General features: G+C 66.5%; 1 protein-coding gene across 1 annotated transcript; it reads right to left on the bottom strand.

The window, feature by feature from the left end:
* Positions 1-7: 7 nt before the first annotated feature.
* Positions 8-24,518, bottom strand: LOC134550647 (uncharacterized). Its single transcript, XM_063397376.1, is given in 49 exon segments — positions 8-312; positions 474-635; positions 848-931; positions 1,101-1,196; positions 1,340-1,483; positions 1,564-1,935; positions 2,021-2,329; positions 2,408-2,767; positions 2,882-3,196; positions 3,270-3,572; positions 3,640-3,960; positions 4,049-4,858; positions 5,962-6,052; positions 6,236-6,354; positions 6,985-7,050; positions 7,233-7,394; positions 7,607-7,690; positions 7,860-7,955; positions 8,099-8,242; positions 8,323-8,694; positions 8,780-9,088; positions 9,167-9,529; positions 9,644-9,958; positions 10,032-10,334; positions 10,402-10,722; positions 10,811-11,490; positions 13,661-13,940; positions 14,035-14,118; positions 14,287-14,382; positions 14,525-14,668; positions 14,749-15,120; positions 15,206-15,955; positions 16,070-16,384; positions 16,458-16,760; positions 16,828-17,148; positions 17,237-17,557; positions 18,185-18,524; positions 19,052-19,280; positions 20,106-20,385; positions 20,480-20,563; positions 20,732-20,827; positions 20,970-21,113; positions 21,194-21,565; positions 21,651-21,959; positions 22,038-22,421; positions 22,565-22,879; positions 22,953-23,255; positions 23,323-23,643; positions 23,732-24,518. Coding segments are annotated over 49 exon segments (13,767 nt in total). The 3' UTR covers positions 8-196.
* Between the last annotated feature and the right edge of the window lie 400 nt (positions 24,519-24,918).

Below are 24,918 nucleotides of genomic sequence, written 5' to 3' on the forward strand. Positions count from 1 at the left end.
ATGAGTCTGTGGCCAGTTGGGGTTTTAATGGGAACAAAAGGGAAATTCACACTGAAATCCTAGAAATGCCCTACACACGAGCTGTTTTACTGCAGCGTTGGACAGGGAGGAGTGACGACTGCGGGCAGGGCCACCCCATCCTGGGGACAGGGCCCCCCACACGTGTCCCCAGGGCTGCGACATGGCCAGGGCATCCTCATGGCAACGTCCCCAGGGCGCTGCTGCCAACATCATCATAGTCCGTGGCACCCGGGGGCTGTTCTGAGGGGTCCCTGCCTGCTCCTGGAGGTCCTGCAGGGGAGCAGATCCCACCTTGGGGACAGCACAGAAAGGGGCCTGAAGGGGCAGGCAGCTCCGTGTCCCCCTGACAGACCCCACATGCATCTGCTGCTGCCTCCCTGCCCATGCCCACAGCCAAACCCTGCCATGCAGTGGCTCTGCAGAGGGGACAGGGCAGCTGTGAGCCCTCTTACCTGTGGGGAGGACACGGATCCAACTCTGCTGTGCCACTCCCTCGGAGATGTCCCCAGGGCTGGCAGCGGGGGCCTCCTGCGGCACATCCAGGACATCGTCGTAGCCCTCTGGGGTTCCTTGCTCGGGCTGGCCAGGGGGATCTGGAACAGGCACAGGGGTCCCTGGCAGTGACCAGCGGCCCTGGCAGGGCTCTGCCTGTGCCATCCCCTACGGCCTTGCCTCTGGGCCTGTGCTGGAGGCCCTTGTGTCCCGCAGGGAAAGGCCATGCTTGGCTGCACACTGACAAAGGGAGGACTTGTGTCCCCTCAGCTGCCCAGCCCAGGCGTGTCCTCTGTCCCCTGTTCCCCGCTGGGTTCCTGCCCTGTGGCCCTACCTGGGGCTGTCTCCGTGTCACTGCCCTCCACGCTGTCCCTGCTGTTATAGGGCAGCTTCTGGAGCGATCCCTCTGACAGGGAACCTGCAGGGGATAAACAGGGACTTGGGGGTGGCCTCCACTGTTGCTCTGAGGGGCCAGCAAAGCCCATGGAGAGGAGCCACAGCCAGGCCAGCAGGACCCAGAGGTGCCGTGGGGCCATCAGGAAGAGCCTTCACTCCAGACAGAGCTGGGGCACAAGGGCTGCACCCACCTGGCTGCCTCAGCAACTCCTGGTACTCAGGCATCCCAGTGTAGTCCAGCTCCTCGTAGACAGCATTGGAGATGGCATCTGCAGCTCTGCCAGGGCCTGGAACCAGAGGCAGCACTTACCTGGGGCCCCAGGCACTGTAGGTGGCACCGGGGTCACCCCTGCCCACCCTCTGAGTGTTCCACAGCAGCCACAGAACCCCCAACCCGGGTCTATCCCAGCCCCCACCCACCAGTACCCACCTTGGCGCTGGGCACGGGCACGGCACAGCAGCACAGCCAGGGCACCCAGGGACAGGCACAGCAGCGTCCCCAGCACCACGCACAGGACAGTTGGCACAGGCACAGTCCCCACAGACACTGCCACGGTGCTTCTGCTGGGAAGAACTTTAGAGACACAGCCAGACTGTGAGGGGAGGGGATCCCAGCCAGCCTGGCGTGGGGGATGCAGGCACAGGCAGAGCTACCTGTGCTGGTGGCACCCTCCGGATATGGGGTAGTGTCTGTCTCCGTGATGCCATCACTGTCCTCCTCACAAGCCACGTGCGCGTCCCCGCCAGGGCCGCAGCTCTGCAGGCGCCAGGGGGCCGAGGGGCACCCCCAGAGCGAGCGGGCCCCGTCCTCGCAGCCCACCCAGGCCAGCCAGGCCCGGGACGGCTGCTGGGCAGGAACAGCCGACAGCCAGCCCCGGTGCCCACAGCCCAGCTGCCGGCACACGGCGGCGGCGCTGCCGGGGCTGGTGCCGTTGGTGCACACGCGGCCCCAGGCGCCGCCGTGGGACACCTCCAGGAAGCCGCGGCAGCGCCCGCGGCCGCCTGCCAGTCGCACGGAGAGATGCTCTGCAAGGGGAGCGGGCCGGTCACGGCACGGCCACAAACGCCCCGGGGATTCCGCCGGCCTCTGCCGGCACCGCCCGGCACTGACCTGAGCACACAGCCCCGGCCCCGCCGCCGCGCCCGCACTCGCGCCTTTCCTGGCGCCCGCACTCCCAGAGAGACTCCTCGCTCCCGGAGCAGTCGGGGATGTACGGCCACAGCGGCCCCGCGCCGGCACCCAAGGGTGCCCAGCTCGCTGCCTCCAGTGCCCTGCCGCAGCCCAGCTCACGGCACACGACGGCAGCGTCCTGCAGGTCCCAGCCTTCCTGGCACACGCTGCTCCAGATGCGGTCGGAATACACCTCCACACGCCCGGCACAGCGCCCAGAGCTCCCCACCAGCCTCACCCGCCGGCTGCCTGCAGGTACAGAGGCACCGGGCTGCCTTGGCTGCTCTGGGCACCTGCACCTCCTCCGGCCTTTCTCAGGACACCCACCTGAGCAGACGATGGCTGCCCCATGAGCGATGTCTGCTGGGGAAGTGGTCATGCACCAAGTATGTAAGAAAAAGAATCTGCTGGCCTTGCCTATCTTGGTGGTCATCCCCTTGATGGTACTGATCACCCTTTCCATGATGGCCCTCTCCTTCTTGTTGATGTCCTTCAGGCAGGCCTGACCACGACCAACATCACTCTTGTCCAGTCCTCCACAGTCCAGTTCCAAGCACACATTGCTTAAATTCTGTATGAGCACAAGCTCTCCTGGCACTCGGCGCCAGACTCCGGGCTCTGTGGCCAACTCCAGCCAGCCATCACATCGGGTCTCACCTCCCACCAGCCGCAGGGACTCGGCAATGCCTGTAAAATGGCCACACTCAGCCTGTCATCCCAAAACAGCCCTGCATTGTCTGCCCCCAATTCCTGGGGAGTCCCAGAAGCCCTCAAGGCTCCTCCCGCAGGTGCCCTACACACCTGAGCAGTTGACGGCGGCGGCGTTTCCAGGGGCACAGCGGGGCCGCCCCAGCACGGCCACGGGGCACTCGCCCGGGTGCCGCTCGCTCCCGCTGCAGCCGAAGGTGTCCGGCAGCAGCGGCCCCTCCCCGCTGCCGAAGGAGCCTCCCGGGGGCACGCTGAGGGCGCGGCCGCAGCCCAGGTGGCGGCACAGGACGTGGGCATCGGGCAGGTCCCACTCGCTGGCGCACACGGACCCCCACGTGCCCCTCACTGCCACCTCCACCCGCCCGCTGCATCCCGAGCTGCCGTTCCCCAGCCGGAAGCCTGTGTAGCCTGTGGCAGGAAGGGCGTTGAGGAGGGCGATTGTGCAGGGACCCCAAGAGCCCCCGCTGTCCCCGGCACTTACGGGAGCAGATGATGCTGGCAGGGCCGCTGCAGCTCCGGCTGCGGGGCGGACGCCGGGCACAGGCTCTGAGGAAGGGCTCCGTGCCATTGCACTGGACCCCCCCGTCCCAGAGCATTCCCCATCCTGGCGCAAATCGGCCGCTGCCGAGGATGCCGAGCGCCGCCCCACAGCCCAACTCCCTGCACACCACCTGGGCCACCTTCACGTCCACCTCATCCTCGCACACACCCAGCCACGCCCGGCCATGCCGCACCTCCAGCTGCCCGGCGCAGTCTCCATCACCTCTGACTAGCCGGGAAAAGCCTGCGGGAGCAGCACAGGGTCAAGGCATGTGCAGGCAGTGCCGCACCCACCACAGTCCAACTCCTACCTTGGCAGACAACGGCAGTGTCATAGTCATGCAGGCTGCCGTTATAGGGTCCCCAGCCACCAATCTTGCAGTCCCAGAGCGTGGCCTCGTACCCACGGCAGTCCACCAGGGCCAGATTGACGGGCCCGTCCCCGACACCAAAGCGTTCAATGGCGGAGTAGGCACCAGAAGCCGAGCCACAGCCCAGCTGCTGGCAAACCACCTCGGCATCCTCCATGTCCCAGCTGTCATCTCCCACTGAGCCCCAGTGTCCCTGCAGCTTCACTTCCACCCTGCCGGCACAGGGACTGCCACTGCCTGCCAGCCTCAGCTCCACGGCATCTGCACAAGGACACAGGCACGGCTCAGCCCTGCCCGGGATGCACCAGCACAGGGTGGCTGTCCCAGCACGGGCAGCGTGTCCCCTCACCTGTGCAGATCACACCCACATCCCGGTCGTGCCCACAGAAGATCCTTCCCCATCCAAAGTGCGGACACTCTTCCAGCTTAGCCTCATTGCCACGACAGAAGAAGGGCTGCAGCCAGATCCGCCCGGTGCCCTGTCCAAATGGGGCGTACGGGGACGCCTTGGCCGCCCGGCCACAGCCCAGCTGCCGGCACACGACGATGGCCCAGCGGGCTTCCCAGTCAAAGTCATAGATGCACACGGAGCCCCACTCACCGCCGTGCTTCACCTCCACTCTCCCGGCACAGCGCCCGCCGCCCACCAGACGCAGCTCCCCAGAGCCTGCGGCACGGAGCCTGCTCAGCCGGGCCGGCACCGCCGCGGGCCGCGCTCCCGCACGCCCGGCACTCACCCGCACACAGCTGCACGCACAGCAGCAGCCCCAGCGCCCACATCGGCCCCATGCCCCCGACCCAGCGCTCCCAGGGCAGCTCTCGTCTCCACCCGAGCCAGTGCAGACAGCGGCACCGGGGCAGCCTTTATCAGGAGCCTCATTTCCCGGCTGGGGGACCACAACCTCCAATAACCTGCTCCCTGCCCAAATATGAGCCTCGCCTGCGCTTCTGCCGTCACACGCCTCGCCACAGTGGGTTGTCAACCGGATGTCCCAAGGCAGAGACAGCCCCTCCAAAAGCACCTGGGCTGCAGGGCCCCTTCCTCTATCCCCCGTGGCTTCAACTCTGCTATTGGAGCCTGGCAGGAGCCATCCTGATCGGGACAGGCTGCACCCCATATCTACCAAGAGCATCCGTGGCACCAGCTCGAGGCACAGGACTTGCAAACCTCAGAGCCCCCAGCTTTGGGGTGCTCCCCTCCCGGGGTGCTCGCAGCCAAGCACAAAAAGTTCACTCGAAACTCTCTCCTCTTCCTCATCCTCATTTCCTGATGTCTCTCTCAGGGTCCCTCACCTGGCCGGGGTTTTCCCGCTCCGTTGTTCTGCAAGGATGGGCACTTCCCGCTGCCTCTTGTCCCGCGCTCCCAGCCAGAGCAAACGGAGCAGCTGCAGCTGCACCTGCTCCCCATGCACCCGCACCGCAGCAATTCCTCACCGGCACAACGTCCCGGGGCCTCGCTGTGCGGCGGCGGGAGGAGCTGCCCTGCCCCATCCGCCCGCCCTGCCGGGCACTGCGGCACCGGGCACTGTGCGGTGATACAATCCTGTTTCCCTCAAAGGGTCTCAGCTAGCTCAGCCCTTCTCAGGCCTAGTAGGATTATATCAAGAAAGACAGGATAAGGATTCAAAAGAGGCTCTCTTACCCTTTTAGCTGCAAGTCCTTTATTCCAGGTTGATGTCCCAGGAGAGAGAGAGAGCTCCCGGGGGACAGGGGTCCCTTTTTCTCAGGGTCTCTGAGGGAGGGGCTAGCTGGCACACAGCCAATGGGGTCAGAAGGGGAAGGAAGGGTCAAACTACATGACAGGAGTTCCAGGGGTCCCTGAGGGAGAAGAAACCATTTCCCCAGGGGGATGTAACAGTGCGGGGCTGCTCCGCTCACAGACGCAGGCACGGCCCGGAGCCCAAACCGGAGCCCTCGGATCGGGACACCTGCACCGGAGGGCACTGGGTGGGTGCGTGGGTGCCTGCTAATCCCGGCCACAGGGGACAGCAGCTCTCCGAGCCCACGGATACCTCTGCGGGCCCTCGCTCGGCTCGGTGGGTCTTTCCCAGGGGCTCTCATTGGGCTGCGCTATTGCCGCCTCAGCAGCCCCTGCTGCTGCCAGGACCTCGCCCATTGCTCCGCCTTTCCCACCTGCAGCAGCTCACCAAGCACAGGCCAAAGCCCTCCTTCCCTGTTCCCCTCACTCCCACAGGCTGCGGAGCTGTCAGGTGCCTGCTGCCTGACCCTGGCCACGCTGCTGCTGCAGGGGCCCCGTCTCACCTGCCTGGACCTGAGTGACAACGGGCTGGGAGCCCACGGCGCCCTGCAGCTCTGCCAGCAGCTCCGGCATCCCGCCTGCCCGCTGCAGAGCCTGGGGTGAGAGCCCTGCCACGGCCCCTTCCGTGCCCGGCATCCCCGAGATGGGGAGCGGATGCCGCGGGACAGGCAGGGCTGCAGCGGCATCTCGGCTGCTTCAGCACCAACCTCCCTCCCCACAAGCTCTCACACCTTCTCCTCTTTTCCTGCATCCTCCATGCCCAGCCTGAGCACCAACGGCTTCAGCCAGGCCCTGCTGCAGGAACTGGACGCCCTCCGGGCACTGCAGCCCGCCCTGAAGATCGGGAACCTCCTGGAGCACCGTGTGCCGCAGGCAGGGGCCATGGCCCGGCTGCCCTGCAAGCACGGGGGGCAGGAAGGCACTCCCCTCCTTCAGGAGACCTCTCCTCCTTTAGGAATACTCCTTCCAACAACCACAGCCATTCCCAGACCAGCTCTCAGTGCTGCCAATGCGTCTGAGCCTGCTCCACCCGTGGGGCACAGGGAGGAGATCCTGCTGCATATCCAGGGAGGGGTCGGGTCCTGCCCTCTCCCTTTTCCCCTGGGAGTTGCTGGGAACAGTTGTGTGCATTTCGCAGTGCTAAATAAAGACCCCGCAGACAATCCCAGCAATCTCTTTCCCCTCAGCCCACCATTCCCAGGGATGAGTGAGTGGCTGCAGATCCAGCCTCACATGCCCAAGGAATGGCTGATGTACCCAGAGGTATAGAGGTGCCAGCACCAGAGTCAGGACCGGGCAATGAGTCTGTGGCCAGTTGGGGTTTTAATGGGAACAAAAGGGAAATTCACACTGAAATCCTAGAAATGCCCTACACAGGAGCTGTTTTCCTGCAGCGCTGGACAGGGAGGGGTGACCACTGCAGGCAGGGCCACCCCATCCTGGGGACAGGGCCCCCCACACACGTGTCCCCAGGGCTCCAGCATGGCCAGGGCATCCTCATGGCAACGTTCCCTGGGCGCTGCTGCCGACATCATCATAGTCCGTGGCACCCGGGGGCTGTTCCGAGGGGTCCCTGCCTGCTCCTGGAGGTCCTGCAGGGGAGCAGATCCCACCTTGGGGACAGCACAGAAAGGGGCCTGAAGGGGCAGGCAGCTCCGTGTCCCCCTGACAGACCCCACATGCATCTGCTGCTGCCTCCCTGCCCATGCCCACAGCCAAACCCTGCCATGGAGTGGCTCTGCAGAGGGGACAGGGCAGCTGTGAGCCCTCTTACCTGTGGGGAGGACACGGATCCAACTCTGCTGTGCCACTCCCTCGGAGATGTCCCCAGGGCTGGCAGCGGGGGCCTCCTGCGGCACATCCAGGACATCGTTGTAGCCCTCTGGGGTTCCTTGCTCGGGCTGGCCAGGGGGATCTGGGACAGGCACAGGGGTCCCTGGCAGTGACCAGCGGCCCTGGCAGGGCTCTGCCTGTGCCATCCCCTACAGCCTTGCCTCTGGGCCTGTGCTGGAGGCCCTTGTGTCCCGCAGGGAAAGGCCATGCTTGGCTGCACACTGACAAAGGGAGGACTTGTGTCCCCTCAGCTGCCCAGCCCAGGCGTGTCCTCTGTCCCCTGTTCCCCGCTGGGTTCCTGCCCTGTGGCCCTACCTGGGGCTGTCTCCGTGTCACTGCCCTCCACGCTGTCCCTGCTGTTATAGGGCAGCTTCTTGAGCGATCCCTCTGACAGGGAACCTGCAGGGGATAAACAGGGACTTGGGGGTGGCCTCCACTGTTGCTCTGAGCGGCCAGCAAAGCCCATGGAGAGAAGCCACAGCCAGGCCAGCAGGACCCAGAGGTGCCGTGAGGCCATCAGGAAGAGCCTTCACTCCAGACAGAGCTGGGGCACAAGGGCTGCACCCACCTGGCTGCCTCAGCAACTCCTGGTACTCAGGCATCCCAGTGTAGTCCAGCTCCTCGTAGACAGTGTTGGAGATGGCATCTGCAGCTCTGCCAGGGCCTGGAACCAGAGGCAGCACTTACCTGGGGCCCCAGGCACTGTAGGTGGCACAGGGGTCACCCCTGCCCACCCTCTGACTGTTCCACAGCAGCCGCAGAACCCCCAACCCGGGTCTGTCCCAGCCCCCACCCACCAGTACCCACCTTGGCGCCGGGCACGGGCACGGCACAGCAGCACAGCCAGGGCACCCAGGGACAGGCACAGCAGCGTCCCCAGCACCACGCACAGGACAGCTGGCACAGGCACAGTCCCCACAGACACTGCCACGGTGCTTCTGCTGGGAAGACCTTTGGAGACACAGCCAGACCGTGAGGGGAGGGGATCCCAGCCAGCCTGGCGTGGGGGATGCAGGCACAGGCAGAGCTACCTGTGCTGGTGGCACCCTCCGGATATGGGGTAGTGTCTGTCTCCGTGATGCCATCACTGTCCTCCTCACAAGCCACGTGGGCGTCCCCGCCAGGGCCGCAGCTCTGCAGGCGCCAGGGGGCCGAGGGGCACCCCCAGAGCGAGCGGGCCCCGTCCTCGCAGCCCACCCAGGCCAGCCAGGCCCGGGACGGCTGCTGGGCAGGGACAGCCGACAGCCGGCCCCGGTGCCCACAGCCCAGCTGCCGGCACACGGCGGCGGCGCTGCCGGGGCTGGTGCCGTTGGCGCACACGCGGCCCCAGGCGCCGTCGTGGGACACCTCCAGGAAGCCGTGGCAGCGCCCGCGGCCGCCTGCCAGCCGCACGGAGAGATGCCCTGCAAGGGGAACGGAGTGGTCACAGCACGGCCATAAACGCCCCGGGGATTCCGCCGTCCTCTGCCGGCACCGCCCGGCACTGACCTGAGCACACGGCCCCGGCCCCGCCGCCGCGCCTGCACTCGCGCCTTTCCTGGCGCCCGCACTCCCAGAGAGACTCCTCGCTCCCGGAGCAGTCGGGGATGTACGGCCACAGCGGCCCCGCGCCGGCACCCAAGGGCGCCCAGCTCGCTGCCTCCAGTGCCCTGCCGCAGCCCAGCTCACGGCACACGACGGCAGCGTCCTGCAGGTCCCAGCCTTCCTGGCACACGCTGCTCCAGATGCGGTCGGAATACACCTCCACACGCCCGGCACAGCGCCCAGAGCTCCCCACCAGCCTCACCCGCCGGCTGCCTGCAGGTACAGAGGCACCGGGCTGCCTTGGCTGCTCTGGGCACCCGCACCACCTCCGGCCTTTCTCAGGACACTCACCTGAGCAGACGATGACTGCCCCATGAGGGATGTCCGCTGGGGAAGGGGTCATGCACTGAGTTTGTAAGAAAAAGGATTTGTCGGTCTTCTTGCCTGGCTTGGTGGTCATCCCCTTGATGGTACTGATCACCCTTTCCATGATGGCCCTCTCCATCTCATTGATGTCCTTCAGGCAGGCCATACCATGGCCAACATCACTTTTGTCCAGTCCTCCACAGTCCAGTTCCAAGCACACATTATTGAAATTCCGTATGCGCAAAAGCTCTCCTGGCACTCGGCGCCAGCCCCCGGGGTGTGTGGCCAACTCCAGCCAGCCATCACATCGGGTCTCACCTCCCACCAGCCGCAGGGACTCGGCAATGCCTGTAAAATGGCCACACTCAGCCTGTCATCCTAAAACAGCCCTGCATTGCCTGCCCCCAATTCCTGGGGAGTCCCAGAAGCCCTCAAGGCTCCCCCCGCAGGTGTCCTACACACCTGAGCAGTTGACAGCGGCGGCGTTTCCAGGGGCACAGCGGGGCCGCCCCAGCACGGCCACGGGGCACTCGCCCGGGTGCCGCTCGCTCCTGCTGCAGCCGAAGGCGTCCGGCAGCAGCGGCCCCTCCCCGCTGCCGAAGGAGCCTCCCGGGGGCACGCTGAGGCCACGGCCGCATCCCAGGTGGCGGCACAGGACGTGGGCATCGGGCAGGTCCCACTCGCTGGCGCACACGGACCCCCACGTGCCCCTCACTGCCACCTCCACCCGCCCGCTGCATCCCGAGCTGCCGTTCCCCAGCCGGAAGCCTGTGTAGCCTGTGGCAGGAAGGGCGTTGAGGAGGGGGATTGTGCAGGGACCCCAAGAGCCCCCGCTGTCCCCAGCACTTACGGGAGCAGATGATGCTGGCAGGGCCGCTGCAGCTCCAGCTGCGGGACGGACGCCGGGCACAGGCTCTGAGGAAGGGCTCCGTGCCATTGCACTGGACCCCCCCGTCCCAGAGCATTCCCCATCCTGGCACAAATTGGCTGCTGCCGAGGATGCCGAGCACCACCCCACAGCCCAGCTCCCTGCACACAACCTGGGCCACCTTCATGTCCACCTCACCCTCGCACACACCCAGCCACGCCCGGCCATGCCGCATCTCCAGCTGCCCGGCGCAGTCTCCATCACCTCTCACCAGCCGGGAAAAGCCTGCAGGAGCAGCACAGGGTCAAGGCATGTGCAGGCAGTGCCGCGCCCACCACAGTCCAACTCCTACCTTGGCAGACAACGGCAGTGTCATAATCATGGATAATGCCGGTATAGGGTCCCCAGCCATGGATCTTGCAGTCCCAGAGCGTGGCCTCGTACCCACGGCAGTCCACCAGGGCCAGATTGACGGGCCCGTCCCCGACACCAAAGCGTTCAATGGCGGAGTAGGCACCGGAAGCCGAGCCACAGCCCAGGTGCTGGCAAACCACCTCGGCATCCTCCATGTCCCAGCTGTCATCTCCCACGGAGCCCTAGTGTCCCTGCAGCTTCACTTCCACCCTGCCGGCACAGGGACTGCCACCGCCTGCCAGCCTCAGCTCCACGGCATCTGCACAAGGACACAGGCACGGCTCAGCCCTGCCCGGGATGCACCAGCACAGGGTGGCTGTCCCAGCACGGGCAGCGTGTCCCCTCACCTGTGCAGATCACACCCACATCCCGGTCGTGCCCACAGAAGGTCCTTCCCAAACCAAAGTGCGGACACTCTTCCAGCTTAGCCTCGGTGCCACGACAGAAGAAGGGCTGCAGCCAGATCCGCCCGGTGCCCTGTCCAAATGGGGCGTACGGGGACGCCTTGGCCGCCCGACCACAGCCCAGCTGCCGGCACACGACGATGGCCCAGCGGGCTTCCCAGTCAAAGTCGAAGACGCACACGGAGCCCCACTCACCGCCGTGCTTCACCTCCACTCTCCCAACACAGCGCTCACCGCCGCCCACCAGACGCAGCTCCCCAGAGCCTGCGGCACGGAGCCTGCTCAGCCGGGCCGGCACCGCCGCGGGCCGCGCTCCCGCCCGCCCGGCACTCACCCGCACACAGCTGCACGCACAGCAGCAGCCCCAGCGCCCACATCGGCCCCATGCCCCCGACCCAGCGCTCCCAGGGCAGCACTCGCCTCCACCCGAGCCAGTGCAGACAGCGGCACCGGGGCAGCCTTTATCAGGAGCCTCATCTCCCGGCTGCGGGCCCTCGGCCTCCAATAACCTGCTCCCTGCCCAAATATGAGCCTCGCCTGCGCTTCTGCTGTCACACACCTCGCCACAGTGGGTTGTCAACCGGATGTCCCAAGGCAGAGACAGCCCCCCCAACAGACCTGGGCTGCGGGGCCCCTTCCTCTATCCCCCGTGGCTTCAGCTCTTCTATTGGAGCCTGGCAGGAGCCATCCTGATGGGGACAGGCTGCACCCCATATCTACCAAGAGCATCCGTGGCACCAGCTCGAGGCACAGGACTTGCAAACCTCAGAGCCCCCAGCTTTGGGGTGCTCCCCTCCCGGGGTGATTGCAGCCAAGCACAAGAACTAAACCCGAAAGTCTCTCCTCCTCCTCGTCTCCTGATGTCTCTCTCAGGGTCCCTACCCTGGCCGGGGTTTTCCCGCTCCGTTGTTCTGCAAGGATCGGCACTTCCCGCTGCCTCTTGTCCCGGGCTCCCAGCCAGAGCAAACGGAGCAGCTGCAGCTGCACCTGCTCCCCATGCACCCGCACCGCAGCAATTCCTCACCGGCACAACGTCCCGGGGCCTCGCTGTGCGGCGGCGGGAGGAGCTGCCCTGCCCCATCCGCCCGCCCTGCCGGGCACTGCGGCACCGGGCACTGTGCGGGGCTGCTCCGCTCACAGACGCAGGCACGGCCCGGAGCCCAAACCGGAGCCCTCGGATCGGGACACCTGCACCGGAGGGCACTGGGTGGGTGCGTGGGTGCCTGCTAATCCCGGCCACAGGGGACAGCAGCTCTCCGAGCCCACGGATACCTCTGCGGGCCCTCGCTCGGCTCGGTGGGTCTTTCCCAGGGGCTCTCATTGGGCTGCGCTATTGCCGCCTCAGCAGCCCCTGCTGCTCCCAGGACCTCGCCCATTGCTCCGCCTTTCCCACCTGCAGCAGCTCACCAAGCACAGGCCAAAGCCCTCCTTCCCTGTTCCCCTCACTCCCACAGGCTGCGGAGCTGTCAGGTGCCTGCTGCCTGACCCTGGCCCCGCTGCTGCTGCAGGGGCCCCGTCTCACCTGCCTGGACCTGAGTGACAACGGGCTGGGAGCCCACGGCACCCTGCAGCTCTGCCAGCAGCTCCGGCATCCCGCCTGCCCGCTGCAGAGCCTGGGGTGAGAGCCCTGCCACGGCCCCTTCCGTGCCCGGCATCCCCGAGATGGGGAGCGGATGCCGCGGGACAGGCAGGGCTGCAGCGGCATCTCAGCTGCTTCAGCACCAACCTCCCTCCCCACAAGCTCTCACACCTTCTCCTCTTTTCCTGCATCCTCCATGCCCAGCCTGAGCACCGACGGCTTCAGCCAGGCCCTGCTGCAGGAACTGGACACCCTCCGGGCACTGCAGCCCGCCCTGAAGATCGGGAACCTCCTGGAGCACCGTGTGCCGCAGGCGGGGGCCATGGCCCGGCTGCCCTGCAAGCACGGGGGGCAGGAAGGCACTCCCCTCCTTCAGGAGACCTCTCCTCCTTTAGGAATACTCCTTCCAACAACCACAGCCATTCCCAGACCAGCTCTCAGTGCTGCCAATGCGTCTGAGCCTGCTCCACCCGTGGGGCACAGGGAGGAGATCCTGCTGCATATCCAGGGAGGGGTCGGGTCCTGCCCTCTCCCTTTTCCCCTGGGAGTTGCTGGGAACAGTTGTGTGCATTTCGCAGTGCTAAATAAAGACCCCGCAGACAATCCCAGCAATCTCTTTCCGCTCAGCCCACCATTCCCAAAGATGAGTGAGTGGCTGCAGATCCTGCCTCACATCCCCAAGGAATGGCTGATGTACCCAGAGGTATAGAGGTGCCAGCACCAGAGTCAGGACCTGGCAATGAGTCTGTGGCCAGTTGGAGTTTTAATGGGAACAAAAGGGAAATTCACACTGAAATCCTAGAAATGCCCTACACACGAGCTGTTTTCCTGCAGCGTTGGACAGGTAGGAGTGACCACTGCGGGCAGGGCCACCCCATCCTGGGGACAGGGCCCCCCACACACGTGTCCCCAGGGCTCCAGCATGGCCAGGGCATCCTCATGGCAACGTTCCCTGGGCGCTGCTGCCGACATCATCATAGTCCGTGGCCCCCGGGGGCTGTTCCGAGGGGTCCCTGCCTGCTCCTGGAGGTCCTGCAGGGGAGCAGATCCCACCTTGGGAACAGCACAGAAAGGGGCCTGAAGGGGCAGGCAGCTCCGTGTCCCCCTGACAGACCCCACATGCATCTGCTGCTGCCTCCCTGCCCATGCCCACAGCCAAACCCTGCCATGGAGTGGCTCTGCAGAGGGGACAGGGCAGCTGTGAGCCCTCTTACCTGTGGGGAGGACACGGATCCAACTCTGCTGTGCCACTCCCTCGGAGATGTCCCCAGGGCTGGCAGCGGGGGCCTCCTGCGGCACATCCAGGACATCGTCGTAGCCCTCTGGGGTTCCTTGCTTGGGCTGGCCAGGGGGATCTGGGACAGGCACAGGGGTCCCCGGCAGTGACCAGCGGCCCTGGCAGGGCTCTGCCTGTGCCATCCCCTACGGCCTTGCCTCTGGGCCTGTGCTGGAGGCCCTTGTGTCCCGCAGGGAAAGGCCATGCTTGGCTGCACACTGACAAAGGGAGGACTTGTGTCCCCTCAGCTGCCCAGCCCAGGCGTGTCCTCTGTCCCCTGTTCCCCGCTGGGTTCCTGCCCTGTGGCCCTACCTGGGGCTGTCTCCGTGTCACTGCCCTCCACGCTGTCCCTGCTGTAATAGGGCAGCTTCTTGAGCGATCCCTCTGACAGGGAGCCTGCAGGGGATAAACAGGGACTTGGGGTGGACTCCACTATTGCTCTGAGGAGGCAGCACAGCCCATGGAGAGGAGCCACAGCCAGGCCAGCAGGACCCGGAGGTGCCGTGGGGCCATCAGGAAGAGCCTTCACTCCAGACAGAGCTGGGGCACAAGGGCTGCACCCACCTGGCTGCCTCAGCACCTCCTGGTGCTCAGGCATCCCAGTGTAGTCCAGCTCCTCGTAGACAGTACTGGAGACGGCATCAGCAGCTCTGCCAGGGCCTGGAACCAGGGGCAGAATTTACCTGGGACCCGGGCACTGTAGGTGGCACCGGGGTCACCCCTGCCCATCCTCTCACCGTTCCACAGGGCTCCCAAAACCCCCAACCCGGGTCTGTCCCAGCCCCCACCCACCAGTACCCACCTTGGCGCCGGGCACGGGCACGGCACAGCAGTACAGCCAGGGCACCCAGGGACAGGCACAGCAGCGTCCCCAGCACCACGCACAGGACAGCTGGCACAGGCACAGTCCCCACAGACACTGCCACGGTGCTTCTGCTGGGAAGACCTTTGGAGACACAGCCAGACCGTGAGGGGAGGGGATCCCAGCCAGCCTGGCGTGGGGGATGCAGGCACAGGCAGAGCTACCTGTGCTGGTGGCACCCTCCGGATATGGGGTAGTGTCTGTCTCCGTGATGCCATCACTGTCCTCCTCACAAGCCACGTGGGCGTCCCCACCAGGGCCGCAGCTCTGCAGGCGCCAGGGGGCCGAGGGGCACCCCCAGAGCGAGCGGGCCCCGTCCTCGCAGCCCACCCAGGCCAGCCAGGCCCGGGACGGCTGCTGGGCAGGAACAGCCGACAGCCGGCCCCGGTGCCCACAGCCCAGCTGCCGGCACACGGCGGCGGCGCTGCCGGGGCTGGTGCCGTTGGCGCACACGCGGCCCCAGGCGCCGTCGTGGGACACCTCCAGGAAGCCGTGGCAGCGCCCGCGGCCGCCTGCCAGCCGCACGGAGAGATGCTCTGCAAGGGGAGCGGGCCGGTCACGGCACGGCCACAAACGCCCCGGGGATTCCGCCGTCCTCTGCCGGCACCGCCCGGCACTGACCTGAGCACACGGCCCCGGCCCCGCCGCCGCGCCTGCACTCGCGCCCTTCCCGGCGCCTGCACTCCCAGAGAGACTCCTCGCTCCCGGAGCAGTCGGGGATGTACGGCCACAGCGGCTCCGCGCCGGCACCCAAGGGCGCCCAGCTCGCTGCCTCCAGTGCCCTGCCGCAGCCCAGCTCACGGCACACGACGGCAGCGTCCTGCAGGTCCCAGCCTTCCTGGCACACGCTGCTCCAGATGCGGTCAGAATAGACCAGTACGAGCCCGGCACAGCGCCCAGAGCTCCCCACCAGCCTCACCCGCCGGCTGCCTGCAGGTACAGAGGCACTGGGCTGCCTTGGCTGCCTGGGGCACCTGCACCTCCTCCGGCCTTTCTCAGGACACTCACCTGAGCAGACGATGGCTGCCCCATGAGGGATCTCAGCTGGGCCGGTGGTCATGCACCAAGTTTGTAAGAAAAAGGATTTGTCGGTCTTCTTGCCTGGCTTGGTGGTCATCCCCTTGATGGTACTGATCACCCTTTCCATGATGGCCCTCTCTGTCTCATTGATGTCCTTCAGACAGGCCATACCATGGCCAACATCACTCTTGTCCAGTCCTCCACAGTCCAGTTCCAAGCACACATTATTGAAATTCCGTATGCGCAAAAGCTCTCCTGGCACTCGGCGCCAGCCCCCGGGGTGTGTGGCCAACTCCAGCCAGCCATCACATCGGGTCTCACCTCCCACCAGCCGCAGGGACTCGGCAATGCCTGTAAAATGGCCACACTCAGCCTGTCATCCTAAAACAGCCCTGCATTGTCTGTCCCCAATTCCTGGGGAGTCCCAGAAGCCCTCAAGGCTCCTCCCGCAGGTGCCCTACACACCTGAGCAGTTGACGGCTGCGGCGTTTCCAGGGGCACAGCGGGGCCGCCCCAGCACGGCCACGGGGCACTCGCCCGGGTGCCGCTCGCTCCCGCTGCAGCCGAAGGCGTCCGGCAGCAGCGGCCCCTCCCCGCTGCCGAAGGAGCCTCCCGGGGGCACGCTGAGGGCGCGGCCGCAGCCCAGGTGGCGGCACAAGACGTGGGCATCGGGCAGGTCCCACTCGCTGGCGCACACGGACCCCCACGTGCCCCTCACTGCCACCTCCACCCGCCCGCTGCATCCCGAGCTGCCGTTCCCCAGCCGGAAGCCCGTGTAGCCTGTGGCAGGAAGGGCGTTGAGGAGGGGGATTGTGCAGGGACCCCAAGAGCCCCCGCTGTCCCCAGCACTTACGGGAGCAGATGATGCTGGCAGGGCCGCTGCAGCTCCGGCTGCGGGGCGGATGCGGGACACAGGCTCTGAGGAGGGGCTCCATGCCATTGCACTGGACCCCCCCGTCCCAGAGCATTCCCCATCCTGGTGCAAATCGGCCGCTGCCGAGGATGCCGAGCACCGCCCCACAGCCCAGCTCCCTGCACACTACATGAGCCACCTTCACGTCCACCTCACCCTCGCACACACCCAGCCACGCCCGGCCATGCCGCACCTCCAGCTGCCCGGCGCAGTCTCCATCACCTCTCACCAGCCGGGAAAAGCCTGCGGGAGCAGCACAGGGTCAAGGCATGTGCAGGCAGTGCCGCGCCCACCGCAGTCCAACTCCTACCTTGGCAGACAACGGCAGCGTCATAATCATGGATAATGCCGGTATAGGGTCCCCAGCCATGGATCTTGCAGTCCCAGAGCGTGGCCTCGTACCCACGGCAGTCCACCAGGGCCAGATTGACGGGCCCGTCCCCGACACCAAAGCGTTCAATGGCGGAGTAGGCACCAGAAGCCGAGCCACAGCCCAGGTGCTGGCAAACCACCTCGGCATCCTCCATGTCCCAGCTGTCATCTCTCACGGAGCCCCAGTGTCCCTGCAGCTTCACTTCCACCCTGCCGGCACAGGCACTGCCACCGCCTGCCAGCCTCAGCTCCACGGCATCTGCACAAGGACACAGGCACGGCTCAGCCCTGCCCGGGATGCACCAGCACAGGGTGGCTGTCCCAGCACGGGCAGCGTGTCCCCTCACCTGTGCAGATCACACCCACATCCCGGTCGTGCCCACAGAAGGTCCTTCCCAAACCAAAGTGCGGACACTCTTCCAGCTTAGCCTCGGTGCCACGACAGAAGAAGGGCTGCAGCCAGATCCGCCCGGTGCCCTGTCCAAATGGGGCGTACGGGGACGCCTTGGCCGCCTGGCCACAGCGCAGCTGCCGGCACACCACGATGGCCCAGCGGGCTTCCCAGTCAAAGTCGAAGACGCACACGGAGCCCCACTCACCGCCGTGCTTCACCTCCACTCTCCCGGCACAGCGCTCACCGCCGCCCACCAGACGCAGCTCCCCAGAGCCTGCGGCACGGAGCCTGCTCAGCCGGGCCCGGCACCACCGCGGGCCGCGCTCCCGCACGCCCGGCACTCACCCGCACACAGCTGCACGCACAGCAGCAGCCCCAGCGCCCACATCGGCCCCATGCCCCCGACCCAGCGCTCCCAGGGCAGCACTCGCCTCCACCCGAGCCAGTGCAGGCAGCGGCACCGGGGCAGCCTTTATCAGGAGCCTCATCTCCCGGCTGCGGGCCCTCGGCCTCCAATAACCTGCTCCCTGCCCAAATATGAGCCTCGCCTGCGCTTCTGCCGTCACACACCTCGCCACAGAGGGCTGGCACCCGGATGTCCCCGGGCAGAGACAGCCCCCCCAACAGCACCTGGGCTGCGGGGCCCCTTCCTCTATCCCCCGTGGCTTCAACTCTGCTATTGGAGCCTGGCAGGAGCCATCCTGATCGGGACAGGCAGCACCCCACAATTACCAAGAGCAGCTGTGACACCAGGTCGAGGCACAGCACCTGCAAAGCTCAGAGCCCCTAGGCTTGGGGTGCTCCCCTCCCGGGGTGATTGCAGCCAAGCACAAAAAGTTCACTCGAAACACTCTCCTCCTCATCATCCTCATCTCCTGATGTCTCTCTCAGGGTCCCTCACCTGGCCGGGGTTTTCCCGCTCCGTTGTTCTGCAAGGATCGGCACTTCCCGCTGCCTCTTGTCTCGGGCTCCCAGCCAGAGCAAACGGAGCAGCTGCAGCTGCACCTGCTCCCCATGCACCCGCACCGCAGCAATTCCTCACCGGCACAACGTCCCGGGGCCTCGCTGTGCAGCGGCGGGAGGAGCTGCCCTGCCCCATCCGCCCGCCCTGCCGGGCACTGCGGCACCGGGCACTGTGCGGGGCTGCTCCGCTCACAGACGCAGGCACGGCCCGGAGCCCAAACCGGAGCCCTGGGATCAGGACACCTGCACCGGAGGGCACTGGGTGGGTGCGTGGGTGCCTGCTAATCCCGGCCACAGGGGACAGCAGCTCTCCGAGCCCACGGATACCTCTGCGGGCCCTCGCTCGGCTCGGTGGGTCTTTCCCAGGGGCTCTCATTGGGCTGCGCTATTGCCGCCTCAGCAGCCCCTGCTGCTGCCAGGACCTCGACCATTGCTCCGCCTTTCCCACCTGCAGCAGCTCACCAAGCACAGGCCAAAGCCCTCCTTCCCTGTTCCCCTCGCTCCCACAGGCTGCAGAGCTGTCGGGTGCCTGCTGCCCGGCCCTGGCCACGCTGCTGCTGCAGGGGCCCTGTCTCACCTGCCTGGACCTGAGTGACAACGGGCTGGGAGCCCACGGCGCCCTGCAGCTCTGCCAGCAGCTCCGGCATCCCGCCTGCCCGCTGCAGAGCCTGGGGTGAGAGCCCTGCCACGGCCCCTTCCGTGCCCGGCATCCCCGAGATGGGGAGCGGATGCCGCGGGACAGGCAGGGCTGCAGCGGCATCTCGGCTGCTTCAGCACCAACCTCCCTCCCCACAAGCTCTCACACCTTCTCCTCTTTTCCTGCATCCTCCATGCCCAGCCTGAGCACCGACGGCTTCAGCCAGGCCCTGCTGCAGGAACTGGACGCCCTCCGGGCACTGCAGCCCGCCCTGAAGATCGGGAACCTCCTGGAGCACCGTGTGCCGCAGGCAGGGGCCATGGCCCGGCTGCCCTGCCACCGCGGGGTGGTGCCGGGGGGCAGGAAGGCATTCCCCTTCTTCAGGAGACCTCTCCTCCTTTAGGAATACCCCTTCCAACAACCACAGCCATTCCCAGACCAGCTCTCAGTGCTGCCAATGCGTCTGAGCCTGCTCCACCCGTGGGGCACAGGGAGGAGATCCTGCTGCATATCCAGGGAGGGGTCGGGTCCTGCCCTCTCCCTTTTCCCCTGGGAGTTGCTGGGAACAGTTGTGTGCATTTCGCAGTGCTAAATAAAGACCCCGCAGACAATCCCAGCAATCTCTTTCCGCTCAGCCCACCATTCCCAAGGATGAGTGAGTGGCTGCAGATCCTGCCTCACATCCCCAAGGAATGGCTGATGTACCCAGAGGTATAGAGGTGCCAGCACCAGAGTCAGGACCGGGCAATGAGTCTGTGGCCAGTTGGGGTTTTAATGGGAACAAAAGGGAAATTCACACTGAAATCCTAGAAATGCCCTACACAGGAGCTGTTTTCCTGCAGCGCTGGACAGGGAGGGGTGACCACTGCGGGCAGGGCCACCCCATCCTGGGGACAGGGCCCCCCACACACGTGTCCCCAGGGCTCCAGCATGGCCAGGGCATCCTCATGGCAACGTTCCCTGGGCGCTGCTGCCGACATCATCATAGTCCGTGGCACCCGGGGGCTGTTCCGAGGGGTCCCTGCCTGCTCCTGGAGGTCCTGCAGGGGAGCAGATCCCACCTTGGGGACAGCACAGAAAGGGGCCTGAAGGGGCAGGCAGCTCCGTGTCCCCCTGACAGACCCCACATGCATCTGCTGCTGCCTCCCTGCCCATGCCCACAGCCAAACCCTGCCATGCAGTGGCTCTGCAGAGGGGACAGGGCAGCTGTGAGCCCTCTTACCTGTGGGGAGGACACGGATCCAACTCTGCTGTGCCACTCCCTCGGAGATGTCCCCAGGGCTGGCAGCGGGGGCCTCCTGCGGCACATCCAGGACATCGTCGTAGCCTTCTGGGGTTCCTTGCTCGGGCTGGCCAGGGGGAACTGGGACAGGCACAGGGGTCCCTGGCAGTGACCAGCGGCCCTGGCAGGGCTCTGCCTGTGCCATCCCCTACGGCCTTGCCTCTGGGCCTGTGCTGGAGGCCCTTGTGTCCCGCAGGGAAAGGCCATGCTTGGCTGCACACTGACAAAGGGAGGACTTGTGTCCCCTCAGCTGCCCAGCCCAGGCGTGTCCTCTGTCCCCTGTTCCCCGCTGGGTTCCTGCCCTGTGGCCCTACCTGGGGCTGTCTCCGTGTCACTGCCCTCCACGCTGTCCCTGCTGTAATAGGGCAGCTTCTTGAGCGATCCCTCTGACAGGGAGCCTGCAGGGGATAAACAGGGACTTGGGGTGGACTCCACTATTGCTCTGAGGAGGCAGCACAGCCCATGGAGAGGAGCCACAGCCAGGCCAGCAGGACCCGGAGGTGCCGTGGGGCCATCAGGAAGAGCCTTCACTCCAGACAGAGCTGGGGCACAAGGGCTGCACCCACCTGGCTGCCTCAGCACCTCCTGGTGCTCAGGCATCCCAGTGTAGTCCAGCTCCTCGTAGACAGCACTGGAGACGGCATCAGCAGCTCTGCCAGGGCCTGGAACCAGGGGCAGAATTTACCTGGGACCCGGGCACTGTAGGTGGCACCGGGGTCACCCCTGCCCATCCTCTCACCGTTCCACAGGGCTCCCAAAACCCCCAACCCGGGTCTGTCCCAGCCCCCACCCACCAGTACCCACCTTGGCGCCGGGCACGGGCACGGCACAGCAGCACAGCCAGGGCACCCAGGGACAGGCACAGCAGCGTCCCCAGCATCACGCACAGGACAGTTGGCACAGGCACAGTCCCCACAGACACTGCCACGGTGATTCTGCTGGGAAGACCTTTGGAGACACAGCCAGACCGTGAGGGGAGGGGATCCCAGCCAGCCAGGCCTGGGGGATGCAGGCACAGGCAGAGCTACCTGTGCTGGTGGCACCCTCCGGATATGGGGTAGTGTCTGTCTCCGTGACGCCATCACTGTCCTCCTCACAAGCCACGTGGGCGTCCCCGCCAGGGCCGCAGCTCTGCAGGCGCCAGGGGGCCGAGGGGCACCCCCAGAGCGAGCGGGCCCCGTCCTCGCAGCCCACCCAGGCCAGCCAGGCCCGGGATGGCTGCTGGGCAGGAACAGCCGACAGCCAGCCCCGGTGCCCACAGCCCAGCTGCCGGCACACGGCGGCGGCGCTGCCGGGGCTGGTGCCGTTGGCGCACACGCGGCCCCAGGCGCCATCGTGGGACACCTCCAGGAAGCCGCGGCAGCGCCCGCGGCCGCCTGCCAGTCGCACAGAGAGATGCTCTGCAAGGGGAACGGGGTAATCACGGCACGGCCACAAACGCCCCGGGGATTCCGCCGTCCTCTGCCGGCACCGCCCGGCACTGACCTGAGCACACAGCCCCGGCCCCGCCGCCGCGCCCGCACTCGCGCCTTTCCTGGCGCCCACACTCCCAGAGAGACTCCTCGCTCCCGGAGCAGTCGGGGATGTACGGCCACAGCGGCCCCGCGCCGGCACCCAAGGGCGCCCAGCTCGCTGCCTCCAGTGCCCTGCCGCAGCCCAGCTCACGGCACACGACGGCAGCGTCCTGCAGGTCCCAGCCTTCCTGGCACACGCTGCTCCAGATACGGTCGGAATAGACCTCCACACGCCCGGCACAGCGCCCAGAGCTCCCCACCAGCCTCACCCGCCGGCTGCCTGCAGGTACAGAGGTACTGGGCTGCCTTGACTGCCTGGGGAACCCGCACCTCCTCCGGCCTTTCTCAGGACACTCACTTGCGCAGACGATGACCATCTCCTCAAAGGTGCTGTTTGATGCAGGGCCCATCCCCAGGACATCCTTCATCTCCTCCAGCTTGTCATCCAGCTCCTCAGGGCTGCTGCTCAGCATAGAGCCCATGCCCGAAATGGTGTCCATCTCTTCCATCATGATGTTCCCCTCCCTGAGGTTTCTTCTCAACGCAGTGCTTGAACCCAAGCTGGTGTGAATATCCTTGGGAATGCCACAGCCCAGCACCGCACATACCATGTAAGCATCCCATGACTTCCACTCCTCCAGAGGCACACGGCGCCAGGCCGGGCTGCTGATGGTCTCCTCCAGCCGCCCGTCACACAAGCTCTGACCGTCCACCAGCCGCAGGGACGGGACAGAGTCAACCCCTGCAAAATCACCAGCTAAGCCACGGAGCTGTAGCACCCGCATCACACTGTGCTTCACTCCTACACAGCCCTGCATTCTCTGCCCCCAATTCCTGGGGAGTCCCAGAAGCCCTCAAGGCTCCTCTCGCAGGTGCCCTACACACCTGAGCAGTTGACGGCGGCGGCGTTTCCAGGGGCACAGCGGGGCCGCCCCAGCACGGCCACGGGGCACTCGCCCGGGTGCCGCTCGCTCCCGCTGCAGCCGAAGGCGTCCGGCAGCAGCGGCCCCTCCCCGCTGCCGAAGGAGCCTCCCGGGGGCACGCTGAGGGCGCGGCCGCAGCCCAGGTGGCGGCACAAGACGTGGGCATCGGGCAGGTCCCACTCGCTGGCGCACACGGACCCCCACGTGCCCCTCACTGCCACCTCCACCCGCCCGCTGCATCCCGAGCTGCCGTTCCCCAGCCGGAAGCCCGTGTAGCCTGTGGCAGGAAGGGCGTTGAGGAGGGGGATTGTGCAGGGACCCCAAGAGCCCCCGCTGTCCCCAGCACTTACGGGAGCAGATGATGCTGGCAGGGCCGCTGCAGCTCCGGCTGCGGGGCGGACGCCGGGCACAGGCACTGAGGAGGGGCTCCGTGCCATTGCACTGGACTCCCCCGTCCCAGAGCAATCCCCATCTCGGCGCAAATCGGCCGCTGCCAAGGATGCCGAGCGCCGCCCCACAGCCCAGCTCCCTGCACACCACCTGGGCCACCTTCATGTCCACCTCACCCTCGCACACACCCAGCCACGCCCGGCCATGCCGCATCTCCAGCTGCCCGGTGCAGTCTCCATCACCTCTCACCAGCCGGGAAAAGCCTGAGGGAGCAGCACAGGGTCAAGGCATGTGCAGGCAGTGCCGCACCCACCACAGTCCAACTCCTACCTTGGCAGACAACGGCAGTGTCATAGTCATGCAGGCCGCCATTATAGGGTCCCCAGCCACGGATCTCGCAGTCCCAGAGCGTGGCCTCGTACCCACGGCAGTCCACCAGGGCCAGATTGACGGGCCCGTCCCCGACACCAAAGCGTTCAAAGGCGGAGTAGGCACCGGAAGCCGAGCCACAGCCCAGGTGCTGGCAAACCACCTCGGCATCCTCCATGTCCCAGCTGTCATCTCCCACGGAGCCCCAGTGTCCCTGCAGCTTCACTTCCACCCTGCCGGCACAGGCACTGCCACCGCCTGCCAGCCTCAGCTCCACGGCATCTGCACAAGGACACAGGCACGGCTCAGCCCTGCCCGGGATGCACCAGCACAGGGTGGCTGTCCCAGCACGGGCAGCGTGTCCCCTCACCTGTGCAGATCACACCCACATCCCGGTTGCGACCACAGAAGGTCCTTCCCCATCCGAAGTGTGGACACTCTTCCAGCTTAGCCTCGGTGCCGCGGCAGAAGAAGGGCTGCAGCCAGATCCGCCCGGTGCCCTGTCCAAATGGGGCGTACGGGGACGCCTTGGCCGCCCGGCCACAGCCCAGCTGCCGGCACACGACGATGGCCCAGCGGGCTTCCCAGTCAAAGTCGAAGACGCACACGGAGCCCCACTCACCGCCGTGCTTCACCTCCACTCTCCCGACACAGCGCTCACCGCCGCCCACCAGACGCAGCTCCCCAGAGCCTGCGGCACGGAGCCTGCTCAGCCGGGCCGGCACCGCCGCGGGCCGCGCTCCTGCCCGCCCGGCACTCACCCGCACACAGCTGCACGCACAGCAGCAGCCCCAGCGCCCACATCGGCCCCATGCCCCCGACCCAGCGCTCCCAGGGCAGCACTCGCCTCCACCCGAGCCAGTGCAGGCAGCGGCACCGGGGCAGCCTTTATCAGGAGCCTCATCTCCCGGCTGCGGGCCCTCGGCCTCCAATAACCTGCTCCCTGCCCAAATATGAGCCTCGCCTGCGCTTCTGCCGTCACACACCTCGCCACAGAGGGCTGGCACCCGGATGTCCCCGGGCAGAGACAGCCCCCCCAACAGCACCTGAGCTGTGGGGCCCCTTCCTCTATCCCCCGTGGCTTCAACTCTGCTATTGGAGCCTGGCAGGAGCCAACCTGATGGGGACAGGCTGCACCCCATATCTAGCAAGAGCATCTTTGGCACCAGCTCGAGGCACAGCACCTGCAAATCTCAGAGTCCCCTAGGCTTGGGGTGCTCCCCTCCCGGGGTGCTCGCCGCCCCCGCAGGGGGCGGCAGCAGCCCCCGGCATTGCGCGGGGCTTGCAGCTGCCAGCTCCCCGTTCCCTCGCGGCGGCGGCGCTGGCACATGGCGCTGCTGCCGCAGCTGTGGCCCCGCGCTCGCCTCGCCGCCAGCGCAGGAAGGAGGCGGTCTCCTCCCGGCGCCTGCCGGCGTCACCAGCGACCGCACGCGGCTCCGACACCTGCGTTCAGAACGCCGCCGCTCCGCGCCTCCCCTGCTCCGCGGTGAAGCCACAGTGGAGGGTTACAGATCCCACTTGATTTCTGAGGGACCCACCTGCGTAAATTGGGGCCAA

Source organism: Prinia subflava, chromosome 5 (genome assembly GCF_021018805.1).
Source record: "Prinia subflava isolate CZ2003 ecotype Zambia chromosome 5, Cam_Psub_1.2, whole genome shotgun sequence".
Lineage (NCBI taxonomy): Eukaryota > Metazoa > Chordata > Aves > Passeriformes > Cisticolidae > Prinia > Prinia subflava.